General features: G+C 38.9%; 2 protein-coding genes across 2 annotated transcripts in view; one reads left to right on the top strand and one right to left on the bottom strand.

Annotated features, from left to right (window-relative positions):
- Positions 1 to 615: 615 nt before the first annotated feature.
- Positions 616 to 26,867, bottom strand: part of tg (thyroglobulin) — a 56,354-nt gene continuing 30,102 nt past the window's right edge. The window contains exons 32-48 of the mRNA XM_017713149.2: positions 26,495 to 26,606; positions 26,119 to 26,198; positions 25,779 to 25,916; positions 25,028 to 25,093; positions 24,630 to 24,764; positions 24,074 to 24,238; positions 20,316 to 20,520; positions 20,125 to 20,212; positions 19,310 to 19,448; positions 18,013 to 18,203; positions 10,541 to 10,705; positions 10,095 to 10,262; positions 9,438 to 9,625; positions 5,583 to 5,690; positions 4,011 to 4,151; positions 3,729 to 3,922; positions 616 to 870 (exon numbers count right to left, since the gene is read on the bottom strand). Coding sequence (XP_017568638.2) covers positions 728 to 870; positions 3,729 to 3,922; positions 4,011 to 4,151; positions 5,583 to 5,690; positions 9,438 to 9,625; positions 10,095 to 10,262; positions 10,541 to 10,705; positions 18,013 to 18,203; positions 19,310 to 19,448; positions 20,125 to 20,212; positions 20,316 to 20,520; positions 24,074 to 24,238; positions 24,630 to 24,764; positions 25,028 to 25,093; positions 25,779 to 25,916; positions 26,119 to 26,198; positions 26,495 to 26,606 — 2,426 coding nt within the window. The 3' untranslated portion in view covers positions 616 to 727. The remainder of the gene's footprint in view (positions 871 to 3,728; positions 3,923 to 4,010; positions 4,152 to 5,582; positions 5,691 to 9,437; positions 9,626 to 10,094; positions 10,263 to 10,540; positions 10,706 to 18,012; positions 18,204 to 19,309; positions 19,449 to 20,124; positions 20,213 to 20,315; positions 20,521 to 24,073; positions 24,239 to 24,629; positions 24,765 to 25,027; positions 25,094 to 25,778; positions 25,917 to 26,118; positions 26,199 to 26,494; positions 26,607 to 26,867) is intronic.
- On the top strand, positions 11,537 to 18,742 carry LOC108436582 (Src like adaptor). The gene is made up of 7 exons (XM_017713150.1): positions 11,537 to 11,778; positions 13,751 to 13,850; positions 15,255 to 15,341; positions 15,433 to 15,530; positions 15,658 to 15,789; positions 15,897 to 16,020; positions 17,366 to 18,742. Exons 1-7 carry the CDS (start codon positions 11,697 to 11,699, stop codon positions 17,583 to 17,585), a joined length of 843 nt encoding a protein of 280 aa, XP_017568639.1. The 5' UTR covers positions 11,537 to 11,696; the 3' UTR covers positions 17,586 to 18,742.

The raw sequence follows: 26,867 nt of genomic DNA, 5'->3' as shown, positions 1-26,867 counted from the left end.
ATGGAGAATATATTTCTGCTTTTGCAGTGAATCCATTAGGCGTGTATTGGAATTTGCACAGCCCAAGCTAACACGTCACGTCCACACATTCCATGATTTGAAAAATTGTTTGGACATTTTCTGGCTTATGTGAGACAAAATGAACAAGACAGTATTCCAGACATCTGGACCACAACAGCCAAGAGACAGCATGATGTCTAAGAATAGAGTGACAATGTGCATCTTGGACTAAATTTGTTTCCACAGTGTCGGATCGCGCTGAAACATCTGGAAACCTTCATCACTACAACAGCCCAGTTGCCCTAATCAGAGCTTTCTTTCACTCTCTCTCTCTCTTTAGGCTCTTTTTAAGCCATCACGTTGAAATCAAACAAATACATCAGTTTTTAATTCAACCAATGTTCAACTATGGAGGCAGATGATCCGCTGTGGCGAGGCCTAAAGGGAGCAGCCGAAAGAAGAAGAAGAAGAATGTTCAACTACTAATATGAATCTGTAGATGATTTTAGTTTAGTTATATCTATGATAACATGAAGGCCAGCAAAAGGAAAAGAAAGAATAGTTTGTTTGTAAAATGCAGTTTTATTGTTTAATTCTTAGTTTCATAGGTGCATGACTACAAAAATAGTTCAAAAAGCCAGAAATTTTGTGCTTTGGCAGCTGAAATTAAAATAGTCCTAAATTAGCAGACAAATGAAACCAATGATTTCTACACATTTTCAGTGGTTTAATTATAAGCATCTTTCTCAGATTTGGGTTTGCTCTGAGTCACTGAAGAGCTGAAATCAGACAAAGACACAGGCTTTGTCTCTGAGGTTGGAAGCTGAGATGCTCCAGCGTCTCCCACTGCATTTTCACACAGGAGTTTGCCTACAGTGTAAGAAAAACACATACAGTTGGATTTAAGTACTTTAAATACAACCCCAATTCCAATGAAAGTGGGACGTTGTGCAAAACATAAATAAAAACAATATGATGATTTGTAAATACTTTTCAACCTATATTCAATTTAATACACTACAAACACACGATATTTAATGTTCAAATGGATAAACTTTATTGTTTTTTGCAAGTATTCACTCATTTTTTATTTGATGCCTGCAACACGTTCCAAAGGAGTTGGGACAGGGGCAATAAAAGACTGGGAAAATTGAGGAATGGTCAAAATCACCTGTTTGGAACATTCCACAGGTGAACAGGTTAATTGGAAACAGGTGAGCATCCCTGAAAGGCTCAGTCGTTCACAAGCAAGGATGGGGCGAGGTTCACCACTTTGTGAAAAACTGCGTGAGCAAATAATCCAACAGTTTAAGAACAACGTTTCTCAATGTGCAATTGCAAGGAATTTAGGGATTTCATCATCTACAGTCCATAATATCATCAAAAGATTCAGAGAATCTTGAGAAATCTCTGCAAGTAAGCGGCAAGGCAGAAACCCAACATTGAATACCCATGACCTTCGATCCCCCAGGCAGCACTGCACTAAAAACCGACATCATTCTGTAACGGATATTACCACATGGGCTCAGGAACATTTCAGAAAACCACTGTCAGTGAACACAGTTCGTCGCTCCATCTACAAGTGCAAGTAAAATCTCTGCCATGCAAAGTGAAAGCCATATATCAACAACACCCAGAAACGCAGCCGGCTTCTCTGGGCCCGAGCTCATCTGAGATGGACTGACGCAAAGTGGAAAAGTGTCCTGTGGTCTGATGAGTCCACATTTCAAATAGTTTTTTGAAATTGTGGACGTCGTGTCCTCTGGGCCAAAGAAGAAAAGGACTGTCAGGATTGTTATCAGTGCAAAGTTCAAAAGCCAGCATCTCTGATGGTATGGGGGTGTGTTAGTGCCCATGGCATGGGTAACTTGCACATCTGTGAAGGCACCATTAATGCTGAAAGGTACATACAGGTTTTGGAGCAACATATGCTGCCATCCAAGCAACGTCTTTTTCAGGGACGTCCCTGCTTATTTCAGCAAGACAATGCCAAGCCACATTCTGCACGTGTTACAACAGCGTGGCTTTGTAGTAAAAGAGTGCGGGTACTAGACTGGCCTGCCTGCAGTCCAGATCTGTCTCCCATTGAAAATGTGTGGCGCATTATGAAGCGCAAAATATGACAACAGAGACCCCGGACTGTTGAGCAACTGAAGTTGTACATCAAGCAAGAATGGGAAAGAATTCCACCTACAAAACTCCAACAATTAGTGTCCTCAGTTCCCAAACGCTTATTGAGTGTTGTTAAAAGGAAAGGTGATGTAACACTGTGGTAAACATGCCCCTGTCCCAACTTCTTTGGAACATGTTGCAGGCATCAAATTCAAAATGAGTGAATATTTGCAAAAAACAATAAAGTTTATCGGTTAGAATATTCAATATCTTGTCTTTGTAGTGTATTCAATTGAATATAGGTTGAAAAGGATTTGCAAATCATCGTATTCTGTTTTTATTTATGTTTTACACAATGTCCCGACTTCATTGGAATTGGGGTTGTACTATTGATAATATAAAATTCAGTGAAAATATGCAATTGGTCCTTATTTTACATTTCTCTCTTTTTTATTTTTTCCACTGATGATGTTTATGTGGTTTCATTTAACAAAAGTGACCATTTTCCAATCTCTCTTTATTCTTTAGAATTAAACAGGCTGTTTTTTCCATGGTGCCTCTGTGACTGATGTATGTAAATGTCAATTTTGAGTGACTCTTGTTTTGTGCTTCATTCAAAAAGCTGTCAGGGCTGAACCCTTCTTTATAGCTTCAGTATGAATGGATGGAGCTGAACTAATGTAGACACAGTAGGTAAATATGTCCAAAACTGCATTAACACCATGTTATACATACTATACTAATAAATGGAATTGAATGGATGAACGGAATTCTAATGGTGATGTACTACTTTTGACATACTGTTTAGTATGGTGGTATGCTATTTTGGACACAATCTAAGTGTTAGTTTTAATGACATCAAAAACCATTAATTAAAAATGGGCTGCAGCTTTTATATATATATATATATATATATATATATATATATATATATATATATATATATATATATATATATATATATGGACTGTATCAACCTGAGAGTAAATAGCAAATTTTGACTCTTTAAGAATATTTATATACTGTTTTAAAGCTTTTTATTTTAAAATTTGGTGCTCCATGATATGAGCATTATAAAAGGTGAGTCTTTGAAAGATGCCATTAAAAAACACTTTTGGTTCCCTAAAGAACCAAGTTTGAAATATGTGTGAGTGTAAAGAACCTTTGAAAGAATAAAGGAACCTTCAAATAGTGTGAAGATTTAAAGCCTTTTTCCTAGAGCCTTTACATAATGAAGAGGTTCTTTAAATGCATATCCACTGAGAGATTCTTCAGGGAGCCAAAAAGTGATTATCACTTTTATCACACCAAAGAAAGAACATCGTTCATGACAGTCTTATTTTTAAGGGTTATTGCTAAATTTAATTTAGTTTAAAAGTAGTAAAATAAGCAAAACTACACTGTATGTGAACATACCAGCTGACAGCAATCAGTGTGATATTTTAAGTAATGTCTTCACAGCTTCTAGAATCTTAAAGCTATTGCTTCATGCCATCTATTCATCTATCCATCTATCCATCTATCTATCTATCTATCTATCTATCTATCTATCTATCTATCTATCTATCTATCTATCTATCTATCTATCAATCATCCCACAGAGCAGTATTACTGACCTGTGGAAGCGCTCAGGATTGGTACGTATTGGGACCAGAAGGAGCACTGTGCCGTCCGCAGGCTCTTGCGGTTGCTGAGGCTAGGGGACAGCTCCTTATAGTTCTGCCCGCTTGGGTGGGGCAGGAACTGAGGCCAGGGAGGCAAAACCTCACCCAAGGACATTGTAGACACTGAGAGAGGCAGATTAGGGGTTCTGCCGAGAGAAATACAGAAGGAATGAAAAGGATGACAGAGACAGACAGGGTACATTTCAGCACACAGAAGAATGATATGATGGGTACCCAGTCTTGACGAAGTTGGCCATGTAGCTCATGATCTGCAGAGAAAGTTTTCTCTCAGTGGAAGTGAAGAGTTCTTGTGTTTCTGGAACATGTGGCACTCCAAACACATACTGCATATCCAGAGGAGCTAACAATTCAGCACTGGTGTGAAGAAGAGAGTAAACAATATCAGTCCAGTGGAATTTGAGAAGTAGAAGAGATATGCATGTCTTTCTTTCTACAGTCATGAAGGTTCAAAACCAATCATGACTGTGCTTGCTCTTCCTGCGTTAAGAAGACTGTGGTCTAAAAAGGAACAGCTTGCTGATGCTGATAACATTCTTTAAACTTCAAGCATTCTTCTTTTGCTTTTTTTCCAACTACATCACTCATGAGGTTTTGGAATTTCCTTTCCAAGACACAATTAGGCAAAATCTCAAGGAGGCACAAGATGTACTGCTTGGAATTTCGCCTAACTGTGTCTTTGAAAGATAAGACAAGGTCAGACATTCATCAAAGTACGTTTAATGAACTGGTAAAACGAGGACTATAAAATGGAATGTTTCCTAATGATGTACTGCTGATTGTACAAATCTGCCACAAATTGTGTAAATTCTGCATTTCTGTTTTGCAATCTTACAGAACATTATTCATGCTGTATTAAACTATATCAGGAAAGCTGCAGTACTCTACACTGACTGTACTTGTTTCTAGAAAGGCACCAATATGGGCATTGTAGTCTGATGATGATATTTGATGTTTTTCATGTCTGTACCTTCTGATGCTGATCCATTTTTAAAATATATATCTACATGAATAAAAATAGTTTGTTTTTATAAAGTTATAAAAGCAATAAAATGAATGGAATGCAGACACTTTAGCACAGTAACCCAGCCTCACCTAAACATTCTGCTTTTTGATTATGATAAATACAAATATCTGCATGAAATATCAGTCAAATCTAAACATCTGGCCATGTATCCCTACTTGTTTCTGTGAAAAAATGTAGCTTTATGCAGAGCAACTGTGTAGTGTTCATATATTAACACTTATGCTGTCACAGTAACATTTTTCACAACTGTTGCAATTAACTGACTGTACAGTGTTGTATACTGTAAGTCATGCCAGACATTACTGCCTCTAATGAGAGGCTCGCAAGGACAATAGCTAGACAATTGAAATATTAATGTATGAATGCATTTGCAAATACTGTTTACACTGCATCTTTTTCAAAAATACTGTTTATGAAGACATTTACAAATACAGCTGAAGCATCAGTGGAGTGGGGCCTCAGGATGAAAGAGAAGAATGAGAGACAAAATTCCATAAAGTGAGGGAGTGAGGGAGGAAGACAGACACAAAGTTATGTTGTAGGAAATCCAGCAGCAGGCAAGTCCTTCTCCAACTGCAGATCCAGATCCGCAGAGGCATGTAGGAGCACACTGAGGCTTCTGCTTGAAATCTTCTATGTTCCATTCTTTTATTTTAATCTACTTACTGACCAACAATATGACAGCGTTTCCACTAAATTAGTACAAAATCTCTGGAAAAGGCATAAAGTTATTGGCCTGCGAGACTGTGTCTATGCAGTACCTGCTGTGTGCCATGTAGTCAGGGAGGTGGTACATGTAAACACTGGACCGGGTGTGGGAGGCCCAGAAGCTGGCCATGTCCACAGAGGGGCAGGTGATGAAGAAATCCCTGCAGTGGAAAAAAACAACTGATGAGTGTACTGGCACATGCCTACAGTGATGAATGGACAGACTACATAATGATAGATAGATAGATAGATAGATAGATAGATAGATAGATAGATAGATAGATAGATAGAGAGAGAGAGAGAGAGAGAGAGAGAGAGAGAGAGAGAGGACTACATTTTTGAGCGCAATTGAGTACAATTTCATGGATTTAAATCTCTGGATTGGAGGTGTTATATCTTCTGATTCCTTTTCTTCAGCAAATCAAGTCACAAAAAGACACCTCCTCATTGCTCCAGAACAGAAGTCAAAACTATGCAATAGTCTTCAATGGTCTAACTGTTTCAACAACATTCCTCTGTTCTTCACCGGTATTCTTGACTAATAGTTTCCTTTGGACTCACACCGGTTTCCCTGATGTGTGGTAATGTGCTCCTCTCAAGAATGCTATATATTTACACAGAGTGACTTAAAATGGGCCTAGCAGCCACCAGAGCCAAGACTTTCCATGCCGGCTTATGTTTAAGACTAAACACGTTTTTCAGTCTAGTCCTGTTACACCAACATGTCTTAGAAACTGTAAATAAAGAGCTCTCCCTCAAGCAGCTCTCAACATCATGTTTAACGGGACAAGTTTTGGCAAAATTTCACAGAGGTCAGAGAGGACAAATACATTTTTTGGAGCTAATCTCACTGACACAGATGATTTACAATATATGTTAACAGTGCTTGTTGAGGTCTGTGTTCTAGACACTTTGTTTGTATTTCACATACCGTCACAAACTAAGGTTTGCACAATTTACAAGTAACATCTGTGAGAAAAAAGCACACGGCCTCATGATTATGAATTGGTGTTTGCTGTGTTGCTGTGAGAGCTGCAAATTGTCAAGAGTAGTGTGTGTATCAGTTTGCTTACTTTTGTGTGGGTTAGTTTTAGTCCATGCTATATCTGACACTAGTCATTATGTGGGTGGGAAACCTCACATGAGCATACACACATCCCTAAGCCTGCCCAGTTCTGCAATTGGATCCTATTCTTTTTATCTAGCACCACCTTCATCCACTCATCCAACCCTGATCTTTATGGCTATTTGAATCTATAGCATGCTGCGTATTGTGCATATTGTGTCTATATGTTTTTTCCTATATGAATTTGTCTTTGTCTCTGGGTCTATTTCAGTTGCACTCAGCTCAACCATTTCCTTCCTGTTGATTACAAATGCCACACCCCTCTGAGCGTGAGTTTGTGGTGGCATCCTCACTGCATGCTGTTTAAAGCCTGCATATCCAACCATACAAACATTCGCCTGCTTTAAGCCCACAACACAAAACTATTTTAACTCCACATTCTTAAGAATTTCTGACCACTAAACATGCTCTAGAGGTTTCTGGTAAAGTAAAACAGTTATGCTTTTTCTTCGAATGCCACTAAGAATGAAAGTACTTGCTCAGAAAGACAGACTGGATTTGTTTGTTGATTTATTTAAATAAATGGTGGTAATTGACTGCAAGCTTAAAATACTTGCTTAGCATACATTTGAACTGAACATCCAGGCAAGACAACTCAGGAACATCCAGAGGAAAACATGTCTAAGCAGCCAAGTTTTTAACATGCCAATGATCACACACAGTAGCTTTCAAATAGGCAAATAAGTCATAGTTCCACTTGCATTATGTTAGGGAAAATCTTTACCTTGGGGGAAATATTTGATTTCTTGGCAATTAATTATAATTTAAAGCACGAGCACTAAGACCTGCCTGCTCCTGTGAAAAACACAGCAGGATCTTTCAAAAACAAGAGGGCAGTTCTGTCATTTAAACATTTCTCTATGTTTGACTTGCAAAGCAATCATATTGTGTTCTATTCTACAAAAAGAAGAACTCAGTTTTTTAAATGTCACAGAGGAAGTGAGCAAGCAGCTGAATCTTAGACCACTTTTTGGGATAAGTGATCTTTCCATTCTCTGCCCATGAATACCAAATTGCCAAAAGTCTTCACTCAACCATCCAAATCATTGAATTCAGGCATTCTAATCACTTCTATGGCCACAGGTGTATAAAAACAAGCACATAGGCATGCAGACTGCTTCTACAAACATTTGTGAAAGAATGGGTCGCTCTCATGAGCTCAGTGAATTCCAGCATAGTACCGTGATAGGACGCCACCTGTGCAACATTTATTTTTTTTAACATTTATGGCATTTGGCTGACGCTCTTATCCAGTGCGACTTACAATTTGATTGTTTTACACAGGTAGGCGAAGGTAGTGTTAGGAGTCTTGCCCAAGGACTCTTATTGGTATAGTGTAGGGTGCTTACCCAGGTGGGGATTGAACCCCAGTCTACAGCGTAGAAGGCAAAGGTGTTAACCACTACACTACACCAACCGCAACAAGTCCAGTCGTGAAATGATTGTGATTGGGAATGATAGCAACTCAGCCATGAAGTGGTAGGCCATGTAAAATGACAGAGCAGGGTCAGCAGATGCTGAGGCACATAGTGTGCAGAGGTCGTCAACTTTCTGCAGTCAATCAGACCTCCAAACTTCATATGACCTCCAGATTAGCTCAAGAACAGCGTAGAGAGCTTCATGGAATGAGTTTCCATGGCCAAGCAGCTGCATCCAAGCCTTACATCACCAAGCTCAATGCAAAGCGTTGAATGCAGTGGGATAATCCGCCACCACTGGACTCTTGAGCAGTGGAGATGTGTTCTCTGGAGTGACGAATCACGCTTCTCCATCTGGCAATCCGATGGACGAGTCTGGGTTTGGTGGTTGCCAGGAGAACAGTACTTGTCTGACTGCATTGTGCCAAGTGTAAAGTTTGGTGGAGGGGGGATTGTGGCGTGGGGTTGTTTTTTTTAGCAGTTGGGCTCGGCCGCTTAGTTCCAGTGAAAGGAACTCTTAATGCTTCAGCAGACCAAGAGATTTTGGACAATTTCATGCTCCCAACTTTGTGGGAACAGTTTGGGGATGGCCCCTTCCCATTCCAACATCACCAGTGCACAAAGCAGCACCAGTGCACAAAGCAAGGTCCATAAAGACATGGATGAGTGAGTTTAGTGTAGAAGAACTTGACTGGACTGCACAGAGTCCTGACCTCAACCCGATATAACACATTTGAGGTTAATTTGAGTGGAGACTGCGAGCCAGGCCTTCTCATCCAACATAATTGTCTGACCTCACAAGTGCGCTTCTGGAAGAACGGTCAAAAAGTCCCATAAACACACTCCTAAACCTTATGGAAAGCCGTCCCAGAAGAGGTGAAGCTGTTATAGCTGCAAAAGGTGGGCCAACATCATATTAAACCCTATGGGTTAAGAATGGGATGTCACTGAAGTTCATATGCATGTGAAGGCAGACCGCCGCCTTTTTTTTTTTACAAATATAGTGTATGGTCTAAGCGAGGTACTATTAGACTGGACAGAATGTTGGTGACACATTTTTGTCTTACTTTAAAGTGTTATTACTTTCAATGTATACATTTGTCACAATAAATGTGGTGTAGTTTTTTGTCTTGTAATCAATGGTAGCAAAAGTGTCCCAGCTGTAAACCTAATTTTAATTAGCATTTTAAACTGGAAGCTCAATGCTATAGTGAATCTAAAGATATATTGTAGTGGTCCAAAGTCCTTTCTGAAAATTTCTCATCAGGTTCACTCAGATTTTTGTCAGCATTGTAAAGCTTAATCAACATGGCAATAATTGCTATGGAAGAAGGTGTTTGTGGGTGGAACATGCTCTCTCTCACCTTGTTGCGTTCTCTAGAGCGCGAGAGAAGACGTTGTAGCCAGAGGGAGTTGGAGAGTGCTGAAGAGAGTAGAACCATGTAGCTGCTTCTTTCACAAACACATTGGCATCTTCTCCTCCAAGGGAATTGGACAGAGCCTCGTAGAAAGCTGTTTTGCTGTCTGCTCTTCCCTGGAGCTGCTCAAAGTTCTGTTCAAAAAATAGTATCCTACTTTAACTTTAAGCTTGTTCATTTTATCAGCATACAAAATCAGTAAAACAAAATAAAGTAAACCTCATAATTCTATATTTTACTTTTATTTATTTATTTATTTATTAATACACATTTGACTCCCCCAAACCTTTTCTAAGGGAAGACAAATATCATTCGTAGTTACTATCCAATGTTTCATTTCAATTAGCACAGGAGCTACTACTACATTTGAAAACAAAAGAATAATTGCTAATTTACACTGTATTTATGTTTATTTGTATTTATTCTAATAATGAAAATACACTTACTGTCCAGATAAATGGTTTTAATCAATTTGCTTAGGAGCCTAAAACTCTTACCCAGTACTGTATGATGAAAAGTACTTTTGTAGCATTAGACTCAGAGGCTTTCATAAGGGTTAGAGGTTTTTGTTTTTTTTTACTTCATTTACTTCTTTGATCTAACCTTGATATTTTTAGCTCTGCTGATAAGTCCATCCTCTGCTGAAGACCCAAGCAGCAGCGGGACTTGGTGGAAGCGGCCAGAGTTCAGAGCAGTGAAAGGCTGCTCTCCCACCACCACACCATCCACCACAGGTGACCAGGCCTGCAGAGGACCACTCACTGCCAATAACTGCTCTCACACACACACACAGACACAAACACAGACACAGACACACACACACACACACACACACACACACACACACACACACACACAATCATGCAATGTGCTTGACATTAAATCATCTGTACAACTATGGAATATTTTATATTTATATCAATGGGGAGGTTTCTAATAGTCTTAAAGGACCTAGCAAAAATGAATGGATCAATTAGCAAAATGAATGGATGATGTATATCAGATTAAAACCAACTGTGCAGTCATAATTTTTAATGCAGCAGAGCCACCTTGGTTTGTGCAGCGTTGATGCTTTGAGCTGGTTGTTCTCTCAGACACGTCAGTAGCTGTGCGGGTTCAGAGGATGAGCAGCCAAACTCTCTGCCTAGAGACACAGCCTGCTCCTGGGCCTTCTGTTGGCTCATTACCACTGCTGGAGAGAATGCTGAACCACCCTAAAAGAAAACATGCAGAAACTCAATAAGTGGCTGTCAGTATCCTACTGGAACTGTTAAAAAACTACATTATTAAATGGTTACATTTACACCTGAGTTCTTCCTTCCAAATATAGACAAAGGTTCACTACATGCTGGAACATTACTGTGATAATTTGATTGCATTCAGCTACACGAGCATTAGTGAGGTCAGATGATGAGTTCTGGATCACAAACTGCACTTCAGGTCATTCCAAAGGTACTGAAGTGAACATACTTCCACAGGCCAGTGCTAGGGGGTTTTTATACCCCTCTATATAATGCTTGGCATTGCTCATGGTGACCTTAGGCTCATGTGCAGCTGCTCCTGGAGATCATACAAGCTGTGCATGCAACTGTCAGCAATAGGTGCACCTTAAAGTAACTGATTTTTAATACTTTCGAACTCTTATGAAGCTATTGCCTCATTTCTTGTTATCCTGCTATGTCTCCATGGTGCTTTTCCCACAAGAGTAGCAACAGCAGTACTGGCTGTTTCGTATAGCTCTCCTATTTCATCATATGTTAAAATGAAAGATTAAACAGAAAAATGTTGTGATATAACTATAGATTTGAAAGTGTTTCCACTAAATATGAACACATGACAGTGGTTTATTCTGTTTGTATACACATTTATTGCCAGTTATTTATATGTGTTTTTGTTTCCAGTAGTGTACTATATGAATTTGCATGTTTTGGGCAGCTTTATCATCACTTCCTATTTTGTTCATTTCTGGAGTGGAAAATGTGGTCTGAAACATTACTTCCCCATTCTGACAGGTTGCTCTCAAAATCGACTCTTCACTTATCATAGGAAGCCAAAATATATCAGTCATCAGAAACAGCAAACTGTCCTGCAGTGCTAACCGAGACAGGAGAAGTCCCTGAGCTGGGACTTTTTGTATGACTGAGATATTAACTACATGGATAAGTGAGCACTGCTATGTTGGTACATTTAGAATAAGACCCAGTGATGGGCATTATACAGGCAAGCCTGAAGTTCTCTACAGAGAACTTGACACAAACTACTACTGAAGCTGATCTACCATCGAGAGGTAAGACCTTCACTAAAAAGAAGTACATGATGTTTATAAATAGAAAAATGATTAGGATCATAATTCCAGCATCCATGCTCATTTGTTATGATTAAATCTGTACTACATTGAGCAGGACTTCTGTCAATCAAATATGGATAAACGGAGCTTCTATGTAGATTTTTAAGTGCATCAACTACAGTCTATAGTTTGTGTATTATTTGTGTATTGTTTTTATCGCTTTAAAGTTAAAATTGCTAGGATGTGTCGACAAGAGAATAAAATCATGAGATCCACCATAAATCCGAAAGAAAACTGTTAACTGATATTTAACCTGCATTCATTTGAGAAAAATAACTCCCTGTCAAATCCACTCTATCAACTAAAACTGAAGCGGGACTCTGCTCTGAACTCTGAAAAAAAAAATACAAGGTTGTGAAACATATTTTGATGACTTGACAAAAACTGAATTCATCATCTGATTAGGACAAGGAACTAAGAGAGGGTGCTTCCGGTTTACTCTGTGCTCTGTTAATAATCTGAAATATGTAAGAAATTTGAATCTACATACTTTACAAGACTGCCTAAAATAAAACATAACTTCTTGTCCTCAGATGGCAGAACAACGATGGCTGCCACATTCACAACTATGTCACCTCACATTTAACTAAGCTCAAACCAGACAGACTGTATCCACAAATACTGCTGCTTTTGACCAACATTATGTTTACTAATTCATCAGACCCTTCTCAAAGTCAAAATATACTAGTCTTATTATTACTATCAACAATAACTTATACACATTTAACTGTACTTAGCTAATGGACACAAACACCATTTTTCCACAGGTTTCTGTTATAAATGTGTTTAACTCAACAGGTTGTCTGTTCTTTAACTATGTACAGGGAAACCCACTGAAAACATTGTCAATAGTAAGAGACACACACAGCAGATGTGACAGAAAGATAATAGGCTGAAAAAACACCCTTTGAAAAGCTCTGTAACACGTTATTTTAAGGCTACCTATATAAAGACTTTGTAACACATGCATAGGCACTGAATAATATTTATAAAGCAAAATTTGAGAACTTATAAGCTTAGGCCAGTAATCCTACACTGACAAATTGGAGTAAATGAAATAAATGGCCTTGTATTGACATAAAGAGCTTTTAATTAAAGTGTGATTGGATCTATTTATAACACTTTTATGAAACATAATTCCTAAGTATTCCTAAGTGATCTTATAAGGCAGATTTCTAGACTATTTCTATTTTCCCTTATGTACAAGTTCTACCACTGATATTTATATACAGGAAGATGTGTGAAAGTTATTACTTAGTTATTACCAAGTTCATATGCATCAAATTGTTCCATAGAACTGATAAATGATGTTCTTAATGAGAACTGTGCCTAAGGTGCACTATTTGAGAAAGTTGAGTCATAACAGTGTAATAAATGAAACAAATCCTCATCACTTTAGTATGAGGGTCATTAGGTTAAAGAACCACTCACTGAAAGGTTCAGTAACACTTCATTTGAAGGCTGCCTACATAGACGTCATGACACACACATAAGCATTGAATGAGATGTTTATAAAACAATGTTTGAAATTTGTAAAATTGTAAACAGTTTATGCCAGTAATCCAACGATATCATGTATTTTATAAAGTAAGCAATATTGTATTAACAGTAGTAACAGTATTAATACTCCAGTGTTTTTCAATCCAATCTCCATCAGTCACATCTGTAGTTACAGTCTGTTACCATGGACAATAATGTCATTTTGCAATTTCTGATATAATCTGTTCATAAATACTTAAGTATTGTTATTTAAATACATTATTCAGTGCTCATGTGTGTGTTAAAAAGTATGGAGGTAGCTTTTAAATAAAGTGTTACCAAAGGTTCTTTAGAAAACCCAAATGGCATCGCTGCATCACTTGCCACTTTGATTTTAAAGAGTGTAAATGTGATTATTTTTCTCTGGTTACAGTGAAAGACAAGGACACAGCGGTGGCACTGAGTGATTACCCTCCTCCTGATGTTTGTGAACCGCTATTCCACATAGGAGATTGGCTGAAACTTGTATCAGAGTGAGCATTCACACTCTTTCACATTTGACTGTAGCATTATACTGTATGCCCAACAAGACAAGAAAATCTTGAGAGAACCTCATACGAGGTTCATATTTTTAACTAGTAGTCTGACTCAAAATTCCCATTCTGACAGAGCAGTCTGTCCTGCTGCATACTGATAGGACTGTAAGCAATACTGCCAAGCAAAGCTCTTTGAGATGCTGGGCAATCAACGTCCACGCAGCCACATTTAATTACTATGCTGACACAACAGGAAGCAAAATCTGTACAGGATTTGGAAATACACCTTCTCTAAGGCAGCCCTTAAGCTGACATTTGAGGATTTACGCTTCATGTGGTTCTGTACACCCTAAAAAGTGATGTTTTAAATAACAACCCTCTACTTGCGCAACCCATTTGAACACTTTTTGTGTTGTCTTGTTTTCTGCTCCAACAAATTCTGTGTTAAAAGCAACCAAAATATGTTGTCAGTAACACAAACAGCTAACAATAACAAAAATGTGTTGCTTCCAACTGAACAGCCTAATGTGTCTAGTTAGATACAGAATGTGTTGTTTTTAACACATATATACTAAGAGTGTACTTCACAACTTTTACTTCTGCCTGACTTTAAAAAAAAAAAAAAAAAAAAAAAAAAAAAAAAATATATATATATATATATATATATATATATAAATATAGAAATTACTGTTTACTATTATTCCACATAGTTTCATTAATAAACATTCATCCAATTAAACTGACAGCAGCTTAATGAACAGACTTTTTGACAGACATAGATTTAACCAACAGAATAAGTTACATAGTTGAGCTCATTCAATAATTGCTTCTGTGCTTCTTGGGCTGGCCGGTCAAGTTCACACTTAGCCATTTTTAACTTCTGAAACTCTGAAAAAAGGGCCTATCAGTCCTCACTTCAGTTCCTCACTCTCATAACTAACAACTTACATATAAGTATCATTGCAGTTGCTGAATAGGTCATAGTAGTTTGTGAATAATACGCTGTACGATGAATAACTAAATCATTGCTTAGGCATAGGTTTAAATACAGTGATTGTAGATTAAGGTTAAAATACAATGATTGTAGATTAATTTACTCAGTAAATCAGGTACAAGCAGGACATGGACTATTATACACTGAAGAGTACATTTAATGTAATAAGTGAAGCTGCTGTGGTCAATAATGATTATATTGACTAGACTGGTAGCTCAATTTTTCTCTGACAGAAACTGTAATGAAGAACTAACATGTTTTGATCTATTATTGTTGACCTTGCTGTAATAATGAACTATATGTCTCTCAGAATATCAAATAATAACTGTAATATTAACAGCATCTGTCCAGAAAGCCATGACCCATGCCATCACATTCATGCTCTGTTTCTATCTCTCTTGTCCCAGTGAGGGGTACTGGTGGAAGGTATACTCTCTCCAGACTAGAGAGGAAAACTTCATCCCACACAGTCATGTAGCCAAGGTTTACCATGGGTGAGCGCTAAAGTTAAAGCAATAACTGTTCAGTTCTGTTTCAACTGTAATATAATAAGGGTTAAACATGATGTTCCCCGCATGGTTTCAGCTGGTTGTTTGAGGGGGTTGAGAGGGAAAAGGCTGAAGAGCTGCTTCGACTGCCTGGGAACAGAGTAGGGTCTTTCATGATCAGAGTCAGCACAAGAGGTGAGAATGCGAATGATGATGCTTTACATTTACACTTCTTTTAACACAGAAATCACTGCTATTTGCTGTAACTTGTTATGTAAACTAAATCAAAGAGTTTGACTTGGTCTGGGTTTTGCATCTGCAGGTATGTATGCCTTGTCTGTGCGTCACAGGGTTGTAATGCATTACCGGATATTTCGGCTGCCAAACAACTGGTATTTCATCTCCCCACGTCTCACTTTCCAGTGCCTCGAGGACCTGGTCAGCCACTACTCTGGTAACACTGATTGAAGTTGTGTTGTTAGCTAGTTTAGCTCCCATCCTGCTAGCAGCTATTCCTATTTAGTTTGATCTGGACAGTCAAAGTCTTTTTTACTCACACAGATATAGCGGATGGTCTATGCTGTGTTCTTACTGGTCCCTGCTTGGCTGCCCCTGACCTATCCCAAAGCCTTCCCTCCCCGCCTGCTCGAACGATGAGATCACAGAACTGCACAGCAGTGGACAGGTAAAGGCCCCATCCCAAACTTCAGCTAGATAGGTTATGGAACAGCAGAATTTTGCATGCTGATAGAAGAATCTCTATATTCACTAGTCATTAGAAGTTTACTGCATTTTCTACAGATATTACTTCAGATGTAATTAGATTTGAATAACATTTTTTTGTCTGTATGAATACAGTTTTTGTCTGTATGTTGAGATTTAAAACCATGACAAATATGGCAAATATTTAAAGCATATTTTTTCTCTCTGCAAAACAAGAATCTATGCACAAAAACTTATCATAATAAAATATAAAAAGAGTTGAACATTTTAAATATCCACGTTTACAGAAATTCTTTGTTAGTTTCAGCTGCAAATAGACTTAGGCTAACAAAAGATATTACAATATTAATAACATTGCAATAAATTAAATATGTGCAAATTGTTATTTTTCGCTTTCACATGCCACATGATTTCTTTTCATGCCTTTTTTGTGCTTCACCATTATTATTCCTTTTATGCAAGAGTGTGAACACCCTTGGTCAAATGACGTTTTATTGATTTTCCAGGTGAAAATAAATACCACGTCTTTTACAGTGTTTTCTGCAAAATTTTAGAGCCAAATTCCTATACATTCATTGAGTTTAACATAATGGAAAACAATACGTATGAACAGTGTCATAACTTAACTGTTAAATATGTAAATTCAGAAAATAAACAGTGATTGTGTGCAGTGTTCTCTGTGGAAGATGTAGTCATTTCTTTTCACTTAGAAAATCAATAAAAGTCCATGTGACCGGGGTGCTCAAACTTCTGCATACAACTGGATCTATGGTTCAAATATGTATACAACAGAAAAAAATTGCACTTAATTATATGTTACACAAACAGAACATCATTAACTCCAATGAAACAAACTGAACAAAAGAGAATCACTGACTGTTAAAATGTGTTTCATAGGCTCTGTAAAGCTTTGTATTTTTTACATGTGTTACTTTTGAACTAAAATGATCATTTAAGGCAAAAAAATCATTTATGGCAATAACTCTGCAGACAAAAATCTTTTGTCCAAATTTGCATTATTGTCCAAGCTTTAACTACAAGTGAGAAGTGATTAATAAAAGGTATACCAAGCTTTGTAATTGGCCATCAGTGATACCTGATTCATCTATGGGTGTCTGCTTTTTTTAGAGTTGGATAATTAAAAGGTTAACAGGAATTGTGATTAAATAATCCACCTTGCCTTGATGCCAGGTATAGTCAATCACTGAACCTGTGATAATCCATCTTTGTTATATCAGCTTTTTAAAGTGCATGTCATCTAACAGCTCCATGTAAAAGGTTCACTAACTGTGCTAACCCCTCCACAGTGCTGAACAGCAGAATGCCAGTGGCTTTCCTGCTCGCAGAGACTCTGCCATGAGTTTCGGGGTCGAAAACAGTGTGCTGACCTATCTCTCCCTGGCCGGAGTCCAAGAAACAAGGAAGCACAGCTGGAAGAGGAAGAAATGGAGATCTATCTACATGCCATCTAGCCAACAGGTCCACAGCACAGTCAGAGAGGAAGAGAGCTATGAGGAAGTTGCATAATGAACCTCAGAAAGAGCTGAAGATGCAACACTGAAATCTGAGGACATGAACGGCTAAAACCTAGAAACATGCTTTGCATTTGACCCAAGACAAATTGATCTATTCCAAAATATTACATTGTGTTTTAGAAAAATATCCTTGCAAACTAATCTTAAGGATGAATTGAGAAAGCCAGCAAACAACAAGGAGTTGTTAGCTGACATTTTGAGGTCAGCAAATTATGCACAGGGCTCAAGCTACTCCAGTGAAGATGTTTGAGATATTTCACACATTGACTTTTACTGCTTGTGTTTCAGTACCACATGTGGACTTCACTGTGGATTTACTCTGTTCTCTTCAACCATGAAAAGACCAAGACATTGTTATTTTCTCCATTCTGGCTCACCATCTCCTCATGATTCAGACAGATGCATTTTTCAGTTCTTACCATGAGCAGAGCCTGGTGGAAGAGAGATGAGGATGGGAAGAGATGAAGGCTGGCAATGTCAGCACCATTTCTGTCTGCTCCCACAGTCACCCTGGTGGGATCTCCTCCGAAAAGTGCAATGTTCTCCTGTACCCACCCAAGTGCTGCTGCCTGGTCCTGCAGCCCATAGTTCCCCGGAAGAGCACTGGAACCTGTGGTCATATGACCATGCAAATTGTATCACTCTGTGATACAAAGTTGACCAGATGTTCACTCAATGTATGAAACAACAATCTGCAACTGAATTCTACCAAATAATGTACATGCTCGTGAGTAGAGTCAATTCCTACACAGACATTTATGATACTGCTAATACTTTAACCATCGCAACAAGAGAATCCAGACTAAAGAGTGTTACTAAAGCATATCATTCATAGCACATAGCAGTCTTATTATTTTGAGGTGTCTGTTATAAACACTCACAGTGTTTATAAGCTATATATCATCGCTGTCAGACAAAAACCTTGTATGTCCAAAATAGCAACCAGGAGGAACATTCTTAACTTTCAACAGAACTTAATGTAAAGATGTTTTACTCCAAATAATTTGGGGCTCTTAATATAGGTCTATGCAACCTGACCTTGGAAAGGTATAGGGCACCAGACCAGTGTTGTGAGAGTTACAAAAAAAAAAAAAACAGTCCATAACAAATGGTTTCTCTCAATGTTCAAACAATTTTTATTAATACTTACATAGAAGCTTACAGAGCTGTTCTTGAATAAAAATCAGGTTTGGCCTGTTTAGGTGAGGTTAGGGATCTCTCATTCAGAATAGAAACTATCTATCTAGAACACATGCTTTCACAGCCTGTTTGCTCAGTTTACAGCACTTCCTGTGCTCATGATATATTCGATGTATTCACATCGAAGTCGCTCGGTTAGCAGATTCATGTGGCAAACACGTGCAGAAACAACATACAAGGTCAGGCACAAATAATCATATGTTGAATGCATAATACATGCTTAGTATCATTATTTTATATACATACGAGTAGTGTGAGTTACATAAATCTATTAAGCCAGTAACTGTGATTACAAGAATATCAACTGTAATGTGTTAACACACTGTTACAGTAAAAAGTAATCACATTGCTGTAGCATGTTACTTTGTACTGCAAAACTCCTTATGTATGTTTTATTGGTGTTTTCTAGCACTATGAAATGATAAACATGATAATAAATGTAAAAGTAAATGTGAGATAAATAAAGAAAATTATGAAAAAAAAGTGTGTATGTGTGATGCTGGGGTGTATTAGTACCTGTGCTAAGGAATCCAAAAGCAGCAACCCTGAAGTTGGCTGTCACCACAATGATGTTTCCTACAGCAGCAAGGTAAGAGCCATCCAGCAGGCCGGAGCCAGAGTTATGGAAAAATATGAGAACGGGTGCACCCTGACTCTGTAACCAACAGGATGGTGCCATGGAAAACAGCAATCAGGGTTTGTTGATGAGACATAAATATGGCATTCACAGTCATCTGACGAGTGTTTTCTAATCCTGCTGCTGCATTTGCACTGCACTTTCTCACAGAAGTGAAGAATATGTTGGTCAATATATTTTTGACCAAAAACGGGACAAAGTCTGTTACTAGAATTACAGCCAGTAACTGTAACTGATAATTTAGTGCCCTGTTATTAACACTGTCTCCCTGTAAATGGGAGGTGTGATAACTGTTATACCAATAAGATGCCTTTTAAGCTATCTTATGGCTGTGTAAATTTAATCAACTTTAAAAGTTAAAGTCCATATTCTCCATCAGTGTTCACTGTCTTATGTTCACTGCACTTCATACAGAGTCTATAGTGTGAAGTTTTTTCTTTATAATTAAAAAAAAAATCATCATTGTTGGTATTGGCTACAACAAGGTGTAAATTAGCAGAAATTCTTTATTAGTGCATCCTTAAATCAACTCATCAGCTACTTAACAAACTTCCCTGAGTTTAAAATAGGTGTGCTAGAGCAGGAGAAATGTGCAGTGCTGGATTGAGAAACACTTCATTAGACACTTTTTTGTGCTTGATTTGGATGTGTGCGTATGTATGTGATGGAGAGATATGAAATCATCAACACATACCACACTGCCTGGTACAAATATATTCAAGTAGAGACAGTCTTCACTGGAATGTGAGTCAGTGGTGTCACCAGGTTGAAGACAACTGGGTCTGAAACAATTCAAACATTTAAATACCAATCTCAAAACAGCCAGACTATCAAATAACAAACTAGTCATACATTTGCATTCAGACACAACCACAAAACACACACCGAGCAAACGTAGCATTCCACGATCCTGTCCAGTCAGCTGGCTGCGGGGCGCTAAAGCGGAGCTGACCAATCGGTGGACGAGCATAAGGCACTCCCAGGAAATAAGTCACACTCTTGCTGTCTGTACCAATCAGCTTCACCTTGTTTTCTCCGAGAAGCGTTCCATGGCCAGGGATGGAGACGGAGGTCTGCTCTGGCTTCAGAACTTAAACACAAAAATCCTTAAAAGCCATAACAATAATACAGACTACTTGAGCTGTTTGTAAAAAAGAGGTCCAGTAAACAAACACAACAATGAACCTTGGTCAATAAAAATATTGAAAGTTGAAAATATGGTTATTTTATGGTTTTCATTAAAATCATTTTAATAAATAAAAAGTGTACTGAAAGGTGGTGTTTATAAGGCTACACAACATCTGCATAAGCCTCCTACGACAAGTATCATAAACCTATACAAACACTAAAGGTTTATTCCAAAAAAACACAAGTTGTCACAACACTTTCTAATGTGACCTCAAAATTGACAAAAGAAGTCCATTACAAATTACACATGTAGGAAAAAGCCTCCATGTATGTTTATTTATGTAGGTTTATGGCAATTGTCATTAAAGGCTTAAGTAGATGTCATGTAGCCTTAAAAATGCAGGCCTTGACTAAAGTCTTATCAATAAATGTTTAGCATCAATCACAGTTGAAAGTGAATTAACAGAAATGTACAGTTGTTCGCTGGATGTATCAATCATTTGATTGTATAGTATGGAGATGAATTTGCAAAATATTTCTTCTTCTTCTTCTTTCGGCTGCTCCCTTTAGGGGTCGCCACAGCGGATCATTTGCCTCCATCTTTCCCTATCCACTGCCTCCTCTACTTTTACACCAACCATCTTCATGTCCACCTTCACTACATCCATAAACCTTCTCTGAGGTCTACTTCTTCTCCTTCTACCCGGCAGCACCATCTCCAACATTCTTTGACCAATATATCCACTATTCCTCCTCAACACATGTCCAAACCATCTCAACCTGGCCTCTCTGGCTTTATCTACAAACTGCTCCACCTTCACTGTCCCTCTGATCTGCTCATTTCTAATCTTGTCCATCCTTGTCACTCCCAACGAAAATCTCAGCACCTTCATCTCCGCCACCTCCAGCTCAGCCTCCTGTCTTTTAGACAGAGCCACAGTCTCCAAACCATACATCATAGCAGGACGCACTACTGTCTTGTAAACCTTCCCTTTCACTCTTGCTGCTATCCTTCTGTCACACATCAGCCCTGACACCCGTCTCCACCCACTCCATCCTGCCCACCTCTTTTCTACAATGACCATTGCTCTGGATGGTTGACCCAAGATATTTGAAGTCATCCACCTTTACGACCTCTACTCCTTGCATCATTACCTTTCCACCCGCCTCCCTCTCATTCACACACATGTATTCTGTCTTGTCTCTACTGACCTTCATTCCTCTCCTCTCCAGTGCAAACCTCCACCTTTCCAGATTCTCTTCCACCTGCTCTCTACTCTCACCACAGATTACAATGTCATCTGCAAACATCATGGTCCATGGAGCCTCCTGCCTGACCTCATCTGTCAACCTTTCCATCACCATTGCAAACAAGAAGGGGCTCAAAGCTGATCCCTGATGTAACCCTACCTTCACCTTCAAACCATTTGTCACTCCAACTGCACACCTCACCACTGTCTCACTATCCTCATACATGTCCTGCACCACCCTAACATACTTTTCAGCTACACCTGACTTCCTCATACAGTACCACAGTTCCTCTCTTGGCACCCTATCATATACCTTCTCTAGATCTACAAAGACACAATGTAGCTCCTTCTGACCTTCTCTGTACTTCTCTACCAATAGTCTCAACGCAAAAATTGCATCTGTGGTGCTCTTTCTGGGCATGAAACCAAACTGCTGCTCACTGACCTGAACCTCTCGCCTTAGCCTTGCTTCAACAACTCTTTCCCATACCTTCATGGTGTGGTTCATCAACTTTATACCTCTGTAGTTGCTGGAGCTCTGCACATCACCCTTGTTCTTAAAAATGGGGACCAGTACACTGCTTCTCCACTCATCAGGCATCCTCTCTCTCTCATTTTCCTCATTCATTAGTTCTTCAAAGTACTGCTTCCATCTACTCAACACTCTCTGTTCACTCAGTAGTTCATTTCCCTCTCTATCCTTTATCAGCCTAACCTGCTGTACATCCTTTCCAGCTCTATCTCTCTGTTTAGCCAAACGATACAAGTGCTTTACTCCTTCTTTACTGTCCAGCCTCTCATACAGCTCATCATAGGCCTGAGCCTTTACCTTTGCCACCATTCTTTTTCGCTATGTGACTAGCCTCACAGTACTCCTGCCTACTTCCTTCATCTCTCTGGTTATCCCACTTTTTCTTAGCTGCCTTCTTCTTCTGAATACTCTCCTGGACATCCTCATTCCACCACCAACTTTCCCTGTCTTCTTTCCTCTGACCAGACAAAACACCCAAAACATTTTTGCCAGTTTCTCTCACCACCTTAGCTGTAGTTTCCCAGTCAGTCATTTTCCCTCAACTGCCTGCAACCATCCTCCTCCTTCAGCTTCCACCATCTAATCTTTGGCTCTGTCTTCACTCTCTTCCTCTTCTTTGTTTCTAATCTCATTCTACAGACAACCACCCTATGCTGCCTTGCTACACTTTCCCCTGGCACCACTTTACAATCTCCTTTAGGTGGCATCTCCTGTTAAGAATATAATCCACCTTTGTGCACCTCCCTCCACTCTTGTTTGTCACCCTGTGTTCTTCCCTCTTCTGAAAATGTGTTCACCACAGCCATTTCCATTCTCTTTGCAAAATCTACCACCATCTGACCTTCCGCATTTCTGTCTTTCACACCATACATACCCAGCACCTCTTCATCCCCTCTGTTCCCTTCACCAACATGTCCATTGAAGTCTGCACTAATCACTAATCTCTCCTCTCTAGGGACACCATCTACCACTTCATCCATCTTACTCCAAAATTCCTCTTTCTCCTCTAACTGACAACCAACCTGTGGTGCATTTGAACTGACCACATTCAAAATTACACCATCAACCTCCAACTTCAGGCTCATGATCCTGTCTGACACTTTCTTTACATCCAGAACACTTTTAGGATTATCCCTACTCCATTTCTCTTCCTTTCTACACCATGATAGAACAGTTTGAATCCACCTCCAATGTTCCTGGCCTTGCTTCCTTTCCATCTGGTCTCCTGGACACACAGAATATCTAGCTTCCTTCTCTCCATCATGTCTGCAAGCTCTCTGCCTTTACCAGTCATTGTCCCTATGTTCAGTGTCCCTACTCTAACCTCCACACTCCTGCCTTTCCTTCTCTCTCGCTGCCTTCTAACCCGCCTTCCTCCTCTCCTCTTCGATGGTCTTCGACCTACAGTAGTCCAATTTCCACCAGCACCCTACTGGTCAACAGCACCGGAGGCGGTTGTTGTTAACCTGGGCCTCGACCGATCCGGTATGGCAATCATATTTGTGATCCGTATGATAGTTTTGGCACAAGTTTTATGCTGGATGCCCTTCCTGACGCAACCCTCACCATTTATCTGGGCTTGGGACCGGCACCAGAAGTACACAAAGTACACCCCTAATGGCTGGTTTAATTTGCAAAATACTTGCATTCTCTTAATGCCTTACAAATTACGATTACACCAGATTAAGATTAAGATTAAGGTTACACCACTAGTTCTCAGGACATTTTCTCACCTGTTTTAAGGTACACATATTCAGCAGGTTCTTCAGTGAGGAAGACACAGTGCTGGCTGCTGGATGAGGGGAGACAGATATGAGTGTCTGGATACATCACACATCTCACTGCAGCCTCTCTACTGGCCACTGACACAGCAGAACATGAGTCATTCTCCTCACAGGCTGTAAGAAATGTATTTATTTTATTTTTTTGTAATATCAGGACATATTTACTGCAAGTATTATATGTAATCAGAACTTTCTAAGCCTAACCCCTAAACCTAACAGCAACCTCCAGAAACCTAAAAGAAAATGGTAGATTGTTTTAAATTATTATTATTTAACAGGTTGCTTTTGTATGAAGGCACTTTACAATGTCAGGGCAATTTTTCTGGTCCTAACCATTCTGGTCTCTTCATAGGTAAATTAAAAGGAATCCTTCATCTTTACTGATTACTGAAGGTCATGCATTCGTAAGGTAAGTAAAGAAAGCAGGAAATAAAGCAAGCAAGCAAGCAAGAAAGAAAGGAAGTGAAAGAAAGCAAGAAAGAAAGAAAGAGCAAGGCACTCTCACCAGCCAGGCACCAATCACGCACGCCATCCAGCTCCTCTGCAATGTCTCTGCTGATATGAACTATGTCAAATGTGGAGACAGACGAATCCACAAGGACAGATGACGCATTTAACAGCTTCCAGTCATTCAAATTAACTGTGAAGAATCAGCAACAAAAACACATTTAATATATGATTTTAAAATGATAACGACATGTGAAGATGATGTAAAGTTGTGTATGAAAGTGTATACTTGTGTATTAAAAAAGGAAATTAAGTGTTTTACATTCACCAACTATATGTAATCGAATCATGTCTTAATCAAAAATAATTCCTGATAAAGAAATTGCACATGTGGTGTTTCTAAGTTATTTACATGAAGGTGCACAAGCTTCCAGTTAAAGGTAACCATCCTCTTACCAGCTTTTGAGGGTGAGCGAAGCTTGAAGGAAGGACAAATACCAGGACTTTGTGTCCACTGATTCACTGTAAACACAGGAAAATCACAGGTCAATTAAATCTGGTATCTGTTAAGCAGTCATAGTTTTAAAGAACGACAGTAGGTATATGTCAGTGTGATCTGTGCTTAAACACTCAGATGCATTTGGGATGTGTTTAACTTTGCAGTTTGGTCCCCTTGCTCCACACTAAAAGAGTACAATATTGGATTTTTATTATGGTTTGCTTAGTGTTCACACTCACATACTGTATTTGACATCAAACCAAATATGCAAACAAAAGTCATGAAATACAAAAATATCACAACTAATTAGACAAATTTTATGACATACATCTGTTGACAATGAGGTTGAAACAATAGCTTCAACAAACTTCCTGGAGCAAGCTGTACTTAGGTCTATCTGAGTTTTATAAAATTCTGAAGTGATCTCCTACAAGAGGCCATGTGTTGCCATGGTTTTCCCACAATGTAGAGTGGGGTGAGGGATAAAGACAGACTCTGAAATTTTCATGTATGATGAATTATGACCATTTTTGAGACATAAAACCACACAAATTCTATATGTGGATATATACTTGATGTATGTATGTCAAGTATTACAGTGGTTTTCATTGTGCCACTAAGCGAGTATTTAAGGAATAAGACTGGTTTTTCATTTACACATATCTACCTGTTTGCTCCCATATGCTGAAGGGCAGAATACACACATACCTGGCTTCTCATACCAGCCAAAGGGGTACAGTCCAGTCTGCACTTTTGAGGGGGAGCAGTCCTGCACTCTCCACTTAGTGCGGTCATCTTCCCCACACGTCTGAATACCCAGACTATTCAGAGTCAGACACAACACATCTGAGAGAGAGAGAGAGAGAGAGAGAGAGAGAGAGAGAGAGAGAGAGAGAGAGAGAGAGAGAGAGAGAAAGAGAGAGAGAGAGAGAGAGAGAGAGAGAGAAAGAGAGAGAAAGAGAGAGAGAGAGAGATGTACAATACCTATAGTTAATCAATACATGTATGATGCAAAAATCTATAAAAACATACAACCACATGTTCCTACCAGAAGCTCCAATATCTCGGACATATCCAATGCCCCTGCAGCAGGGGTCCTCATCACAGCGCCTCTCACACTCAAAAAACCTGCTCAACACAGCAACAGGTAGCAGCTGAGAGGAAATGATCATCAAAGGTCTATCTCAAGCACCACAAGACAGGATTTGCGGTAGAGGCTTTTGATTGCCAGTTGTGATTGTGAAAGATGAAGCGGTTTAAAATCTATTTCAGACTCAAGGTCATGACTTACTGCATTATTATATGCTTCGGGCTAAATAAAATGTTATCATTGTAGTTTTAGGGGGACAATAACTCACAATGCCAGCTTTCTTTACTCCAAATACTGTATTACAGCTCTCGAATGATACTGCATAGTTGCTTACCCTTCAGTAATGGGCTTGCTGGACACACTGACTCTGCTGCGGACAGAATAAGACACCATCTTTTTAAATGGTACACGGCTATAGAAGCTCTCCACACTGCCCGTTAAATCCACTGCAGAGAGAGAAGGAACAAAAAAGACCATCTTTTTGGTATGATGCTTCCAAGAACCATTTCTTAGGTGACATATGTACTTTACCTAAATGCATTTTCAAATCCTTTTAAATGTACATTCAAATAATCACAGAAAATGGGGAGATGAAGGAAAATGTTGGCTATATTATTTTACTGACATAAATAGTTCAGAATGTGTGGTTACCAGATACATTGATCACAATCATTCAAACTAACGATTCCCGAAAGGAGGGAAAAATA

The sequence above is a fragment of the Pygocentrus nattereri genome, chromosome 3, assembly GCF_015220715.1.
Source record: "Pygocentrus nattereri isolate fPygNat1 chromosome 3, fPygNat1.pri, whole genome shotgun sequence".
Classification (NCBI taxonomy): Eukaryota; Metazoa; Chordata; class Actinopteri; order Characiformes; family Serrasalmidae; genus Pygocentrus; species Pygocentrus nattereri.
Note: the sequence above shows the minus strand (reverse complement) of the source record. Positions and strands in the feature narration are given on the sequence as shown.

Excerpts from the sequence above, each read along its gene's own strand:
- LOC108436582 (XM_017713150.1), top strand. The coding sequence starts at position 11,697 with ATGGGCATTATACAGGCAAGCCTGAAGTTCTCTACAGAGAACTTGACA. Across the intron at positions 11,779-13,750 it reads AGCTGATCTACCATCGAGAG|TGAAAGACAAGGACACAGCG; the intron begins GTAAGACCTTCA and ends CTCTGGTTACAG. Across the intron at positions 16,021-17,365 it reads AACTGCACAGCAGTGGACAG|TGCTGAACAGCAGAATGCCA; the intron begins GTAAAGGCCCCA and ends ACCCCTCCACAG.